At 34.4% G+C, this 7,527-nt stretch overlaps 1 protein-coding gene across 1 annotated transcript; it reads left to right on the forward strand.

Moving 5' to 3' along the window:
* The first annotated feature begins 5,752 nt into the window (after window positions 1-5,752).
* LOC26528796 (putative odorant-binding protein A5) lies at window positions 5,753-6,571 on the forward strand. Its single transcript, XM_015178406.2, has 2 exons — window positions 5,753-5,911; window positions 5,966-6,571. The coding sequence occupies exons 1-2, from the start codon at window positions 5,753-5,755 to the stop codon at window positions 6,452-6,454; spliced, it is 648 nt and encodes a 215-aa protein (XP_015033892.1). The 3' UTR covers window positions 6,455-6,571.
* The last annotated feature ends 956 nt before the right edge of the window (window positions 6,572-7,527 follow it).

A 7,527-nucleotide genomic window follows, 5' to 3' on the forward strand; every position in this document is an offset into this window, starting at 1 on the left:
TTCGTTTCATGCCTCCTTCTACGGTTTTCCACCCACTTTAATTGGCCAATAAATGCTTTACTGTGAATGAGAATTAATGCCGCCTGTTAACCGTAAGCGATTTGTTATCGTTAAAAAAAAAGTACAGAATTTCTGAACTGTTCACTTATCTGGGTTAATCGGTTTTTCGCCTGCCTGTAGCAGATACTTTTATCCATCATCTTTCTTATTAATATACCTATATAAATATGTAAGTATATATATATGATATTTTTATAGTATTTGCTTGGGCAAAGTTTCTTCTCGGTTCTCGCGGCTCGTTAATTGAGTTATAAATTGCAAGCCCAACGAGGGGCAGTTTTATCGATGTGACAGGTTCTTCGTGACGAGCGTATACAAACATTGATTACAATTTTATTAACTGAAAAACATAAATTCGTTATATTGCAGTTAAATATTTAAGAGGTTCAACAAATACCTAAACCGGAAATCATCAATAAATGTGCGAGTATCATGAAATTGTGACAATTTCCCTGATTTTGTTCTAAATTTCAAACTAAAACAAAGTATTTTAGAATATTTTGTTATAGGTAGATAGACTTGAATATAGAAAATACGATGTTGAAATTAGTAAATATAAGTTAAAAAAGCTAATGTAGCCTAAAAAGAAACATATACAAAACTATCTACTTTTAGTTTTCGAGAAAAGGCATATGAAAAACTATTTCTGGAAATCTTGTTTCATCATTATATTTTACAAAATTAATTTTACTTTATGCTGACTTAAAAGTAATCTACACCCATTCCAAATTTGGTTGTATTTTTAGGAGTAGAAGATTTTACTTATATTTATTATAGTAAAAAATAATAGCAATAATATTAAGATTAAAATTGTTCAGCTTCATTAAAGAAAACTTCTTTTATAAAAAACTTTTTGAATTCATTGATTCACAAGAAATATTCGACTGGCCAAGTTTAATTTGGGAAATTTGTATTAGCTAAGAATTACCTTAATAAGTTTTTATGAGCCACAAATAGATAAATTTAATAACTTACGAATGCCAGAAGAACTTTTCTACAATTGCCATTATGTTAAAGAGTTTTGCGAGTGATTTTGAAATTAATTTGCATAAAATATATTTAGCTCATTTAACTCGAATTGCTTTTCTGGTAAATTGGACAAACGAAAGTGTCTGCTGCGGAAATACTTTAAATGAAGTTAAGGAATTTTTTCACTTCCCTTTTTTTTGTGTTCTGTTTCACCGAGAAATTTCAACTGAAAATTGAATATTCATTCGTTCATTCGTTTTCAGTTCGCCTGAGGCCATTTGCGAGTTTGGCATCGTGTAAATTGCCAAATTAATGTTAAATTTGTTGTAAAATTTTCTTGAGAAAAACTTTGATAATGGCCAAGTTTTATCTGTCTGTTTGTCTGGTCTGATTTCCAAGCGCCATTATGAAATTTTCATTATTTATTAAATGGAAAAGTTCTCACTTTTCCACCCAACACCCAAACATACACTCTCCTTTTTAGTTGGTAGCCTGCAGTTAGTTTGATACACTTTTCGCGTTAATAGAATTTGGCAAATTGAGCTTAAATATTTAAGGCAAAAAAAACTATGCTGAAAAATTTCCAATTTTCCTTGACGTAAGGAAAATGTGTGTTTGGAAGTATGAAGAAAACCAAATTGTGTGGTAATGCAATTTTTGTTTTGCCACAGAAATACATTTATGCCTGACACAAATAGGTTTACATACCTAACCAGAATGACTGAAGCAAGATGCGTTTCCATTTACAGATACGCACACACACACACTCACACACACACTCATACCCATGTGTGTTTATTTATGAACTGTTTCATAAACCGCAATAAAACAGACATTTCGCTTGACTCTTCTGCTCCATTTTTGGCCCATTGTGGCAAAATTGTGCAAACATACATAAGCAAGATGGCAAAACGGTTGACGCGGTGGTTTGAGGGGGGTATCTGGTGGTGGTTGGAGTGAAGACAAAGTATGGCCGCATTGGGTTACGATGGCATACTATAAACTCGTCCTTCGTATCCTTATGTGACTCTTGTGGTTTGCATTTGAATGCCATTTGCCGGGGCTAAGATAAAAACTGTGGCACTAAGGCAAGAGCTTAAACAAGAAGCCGAAAGGAGCAGAAGTTGAAACGCTTCGAGCATATAATAAACAAGTAAATACTGCAGGAATGATAAAAAAACGATGGCAAAGCTTTAAACAAAAATCTATGCTACGACGTCAAGGAAATGTTTTCTGGAATTTGGAATTTTGAGTTTTAATCTGTACTTTTATAAGAAATATCTTAGAACCTGTAAAATTTACTCAAGTTGAAGCTATTTACTAAATTTGAATCAATTTGTTAATGCAATTACGAAGATTTTTGCTATTTTCTTTTGAAATAAATTATATAAACAAACTAGGAGTATATAATGTAAATTTCTTTCGTTCTGTATACAAATATGGAAGAATTTGTTCACAAACCACATAATTTATTTAAATTTTCCATTTATTTAGAGTAAAATTATTGGACTGCCCTGAAAGACTGAAGGTCTTCACAAGAATTGCTTTTATAATCCTAAAAATTTAAAGATAATACGAAATATTGACTATTCTAAGCCATTAATTTATAATAAATTGCATTACGTTATTAGCCTTAATACAAAGGCCAAGCTTAGACTTGCTAGAGTTTAAAATAAGCCGTATATGCACCATTAAAACTTCCCAATTGAGTTTCCATTCCGTTTCCACTTAACTTAAAAAACACCACAGAAACTTTCTTTAGTAAAATATGCCGAATAATAATTATAATGAACGTATAATTATCAAGGATAGGTTAACTAATTGGTCTTGACTTTGTGCCAAAGTCAAAAGTTGAAAGAAATAATCATCATAATGATTTCATATATTTCTTTTCGAAGGGATTATATAACATCCGCTTGGCATAAATGCATTTACATGGCAATTATAAAATATTCCAAGTGCTTTACATAATTTTCTTAACTCCTTGCTCATTTGGTTCAGCCTTTGCATATCGTTTTGTAGGAGTGGAGGCAAATATGGAGGAAAAAAAAAACAAATAAGCACTAAAAATTCACTCAAGAAGAGAAGAAGTAGCTTGGCAACATGTGCTTCTAATGTGCCCACATTAGCAACACAAATGCAGCGCGGAGAGAGAAAGAGAGAATAAAGAGACGATATAGCAAGGACTGGAGACGGAGAAAAAGAGTAGAAACAGGACTAGCCCTAGAGCAGAGGAGGAGCCTTCAAGCCAGGCAAACGCCACTCAAGCAAACGAACGCACTTAATTTATGCAATTTGGTTAACAACGTTAAAATTGTAGACGAGCAACCAAGCATGGGAGGACCAGGACTATGCCCAAGGATGCCAGACATAAATCAAAATGGAAACAATAACCATCCAGAGACCGTTCTCTGTGCTGGGGTTTTCGGGGGGGAACGAGCAGCGGTTAGTGTGAGCTATGAGGCACTAGAAAGGAGTAATATGGATAATGAAGCGGCAGACTCTGCGGCATGAGCACGATAATGATGGCATTTGAATGAAGAACATGTGTGGGACTCTTGTATGGTAACAGCTTCAAAATTTTGCCAGCTTTAGATCCTTCACATTCTCCTTTACCCTTCCCCCGTTACCCCCTTAAATATGCCTGCCATTGACATTGTAATTTCCCGGTGCCTCTGTTTGTCATTTTCTTAATATTTCAGCAAAATATTGGCTCATTATTTGTTCTGATTATATATTAATTTGCTTATTAATTGTTTTTCTAGGTAGCTTTGGGCTTAGGTGTTTGTGTTTATTTGTATGTGTGTCTTGGATTTTGTGCGTGTGTGTGTGTGACATGTGGCCAAAAGTTGTCCTAAGTTATTAATATTCAACAATTAATTGCTAAACGAAAATTTTGTGAGTCAAATGGTTTGACATGTGGCAGAAAATCGATTATATATACGAATAAATATATAAATATCTAATTTTTGTCTCGTTTTTATTAAGGAAAATATACTTAGATATAACTAGTTAGACTGTCTTTAGACTTTATAGAATATTCATAATTTGTATTCTGATCAAACTTTAGTAAAGATATTATTTAATGTTTTGAAGAATTTCAAATTTATAATAAAAATTATGTTATCTTTGGAATATATTTTAGATATTCTAAAGTAAATTCAGTCTAAGAAAATCTTAATTTATCATTTGATGGGGTCAAATTCGCCCCCTAAAGTATGCAAAAAGCAATAAAAAAGTTCTTGTATAGGATAGTTTGTCATTTGCATCAAAAAATTGATTTAATGAAATTTTTATTTAAAGGGCATTCCAATATATCTATATACATATCTTTGGCAGATTTTTTAATACTTTAGTCTGCAGTTTTTGTTTATTAATAAATTCCTATGAGTTGGATATGTCATATTTAATATCCTTACTAATTTAGATCCAAACTTACCCTTAAGAGCTTAAATCAGTAACTTACTTATTCTCGCGACCTATTCGATATTAAAGTTTGCTCCAATCAGAAGTTCTTCAATTCGTCGCTATCTATGATTGAGTTGATACATTTAAAAAAAAAAATGAGCTAAATCCCTCGACAACAACATTAAAAGCATTGAATCTATATCTTTTGCACTTGCACAAAAGTCACTTAAACTTTGCAATCATGATAAGACTTAATGTTGGATTTCCATTTATATATATATATATATCGTATTTCCCTGCCCATTTCCGACCCCATCTTTTGGGGGGGTCGCCACCTAAACAAGTGTTAAAGGTGCAACGCAGCGAAGGAAACTTGCCAACTTCCTTCTTTGCCATCTTTGGGTAGAAGGGCCATGGAAGATGTAAAGGAAGTTGAAATGGAAACTGAATGGGGGGAAATGGGTATGGGACTGTGGGGAGTCGAATAGTAACTAAACCGAAGCGGCACAAAGCGTTTTGTGGGCAATGGCAAATAACCTTAAGGTTAAGATTACAAGGTAATTTGATTCAATTCCACTGATAGGCGTGCCAAGGCAACAACAAACAGCTGAAGCAAATAGAACTGAAAGAGCTTGAGGCATCAGCAACTGTCGAGCCAATTTCCCGGCTCCACTTTGAGTCTGAGATGACAATGTCAAGATAGCAATTGTATCCAAAAAAAGCAAGAAAAGATTCTTCTATTCTCTTTTGCTTTTTTTTTCTTTTCCTTTGCGCTGTTTTATATTATTTTGTTTATCAGTTTGTGTATAAATTTGCCTTTATTTTGACATATTTAGTGAGATCTTTTTTATTTCCCGGCTAGACACAAAAACCAAGACAATTGTCTTGATAAGGAGAACTGAAATGCGAGCAAGTCTATTAAAAGGACATATAAACACATAAGTGACCACAATTGTTACCTAAGGGTAGTCTGTCTACTCCAAAGATATGGCTTAAGATATACAAACATACATACATGTGTGTATAAATATATGTATATTTGTGTGTGTCTGTGTGTGGTATACTGAGCTGACTCTTCGTGACTCTAATTTCTCAACCCCCCCACCAAATAAGTGTAGCAAATGTATATCAATTATCTATTCAAATTGCCTTGGGGTCATCAATTGGCGAAAATAACTATTTTGTAAATATTTATAAATGAAATTATAGTTAATTGCCTAATTATATATTTATTTGTACAATTTTAAGCCACTATATAAGTATATATATATGGATAAAGAGAGGTACTTAGGGTCATTTAGTTACTGGGTTTGCCATGCATATTTCGCTTGCAATTTTATTGTTCAGTCTACTGCTATTTGCCTCATCAAGTAGTCAACAAGAAGAGGATAATGAGTTGAATGTACGTCGCATTATGAAGGATATGGCGATTATACCGGATATTCTGAAGGAACCGCCCAAGCAGTTGCTAAAGGTAAGACCAAAGAAGAAAAAAGTCAATTTACTTATAAGCTCTTCTCTACTGCAGATGATGTTTGAAAATTCTCTAGACATAGCCGAGGGTAAGGCCTATACGCCCACTGAATTAAAATTCCAACCCAAACTAGAATGGGATGCTGATGCGGAAACTTTCTATACCATTATCATGGTCAGTCCCGATGCTCCATCTCGTGAGAATCCCATGTACCGTTCCTGGCTACATTGGCTAGTCGTGAATGTGCCCGGCAAGGATGTTATGAGAGGACAAACCATATCCGAATATTATGGGCCTTTGCCGCCCAAAGAGAGTGGCCTTTTGCGTTATGTCTGTTTGGTCTATCAGCAATCGGATAAATTGGATTTCGAGGAGAAGAGAATTGAATTGAATAATGCCGAAGGCCATAGCAATTTTGATGTGGAGAAATTCATAGATAAATATGATATGGAGCAGGTGCCAGTGGCTGGAAATATCTTTGAGGCCAAATGGGATGAATTTGTTCCCGAATTGATGAAAACTCTCTACAATGTGAGTGAGTAAGATCAAAGCGGAATTTTCAAACATAAAAAATATATATTTTAAAACCTATTATTGCACTTTAATCTTATTTTAAAAATATGTATTTGCAATAAAAATTAGTTAGATGACTGCATTCCATTTGAAGTGTTTCATTGAATGTCTCCTTAATTGCATATCGAGGAAACAACAATTTGTTGGTCTTTGCAAATTCGCTTTACAATTTAAATTTGTTACTTTCTCATACACATAGATGGCGTGCTATAGTCCTGTGGCCTGTGTCATCCAACTCTCACATGATTCAATTTGCTTAAACTTAGTTTAACAAATTTCCCGCACATCGTCTTCAAGTGCTTAGCTCTAATTTCATGCTCGCCTGGCCACACTATTATGTGAATCCTTTGGCAGCTTTGTATTAGATGCTGCACTTGGCAGTTGCACTCTGTCGTCTCACATGGCGTATGAGTAATCTGCCCAAGCTCTGTGGCAAATCCCATTGGTCCTCCTCGACCCCACACACCGCCTGCCCCATTCTGTTCTCTCTTAGTCCTTGCAGTTCCCTTCACTGTTGGCCCCTGGCACTTTTTCGAGCAGAAAGTTTTTGCCAAGTTTCTTCTTATTATTTATCCCATGTGACAAATTTGGTGCAGCAGATTTTTGCCTCGCATAATAAATTATGCGTTGCACACAGAGACAAAAAAACAAAAAACTTTAAAAAAAGGAAGATGGAGCGAAAAAAAAGAAGGGAAAAGGAAAGAACATAAAACTTTCCATCTTTGACTGGAAGAAGTTTCTTGTACGTTTTAATTTAATAATCGGTTCGTTGGAAAAAGTTTTCGCTTTACATTCATCTACTACTCTGTTTGGGTTTCGCAATTTGCACTTAATCGCCGTCTAGTTGAGAAGGCGTTTTTAATTGAAGTCTTTCCTGGTGATCGACTTGCATAAATCATGTAATAAATAAACAAGTTAGGTCACTTGCTGGCGCATGCATTATTTATGGTGCGAAATCAATAACTATGACACTTTTGCCTGCATTTCGAATTGAATTTAACATTTCAAATGCATGACTGACAAAACAAGTGACGAGTGGACAG

The sequence above is a fragment of the Drosophila willistoni genome (genome assembly GCF_018902025.1).
Source record: "Drosophila willistoni isolate 14030-0811.24 chromosome 2R unlocalized genomic scaffold, UCI_dwil_1.1 Seg167, whole genome shotgun sequence".
Lineage (NCBI taxonomy): Eukaryota > Metazoa > Arthropoda > Insecta > Diptera > Drosophilidae > Drosophila > Drosophila willistoni.

What these genes read in the sequence shown, in the direction of transcription:
- LOC26528796 (XM_015178406.2), top strand. Translation starts at nt 5,753, where the DNA reads ATGCATATTTCGCTTGCAATTTTATTGTTCAGTCTACTGCTATTTGCC. An exon ending in CGCCCAAGCAGTTGCTAAAG is followed by an intron (nt 5,912 to 5,965) that starts GTAAGACCAAAG and finishes TCTCTACTGCAG; the next exon opens with ATGATGTTTGAAAATTCTCT.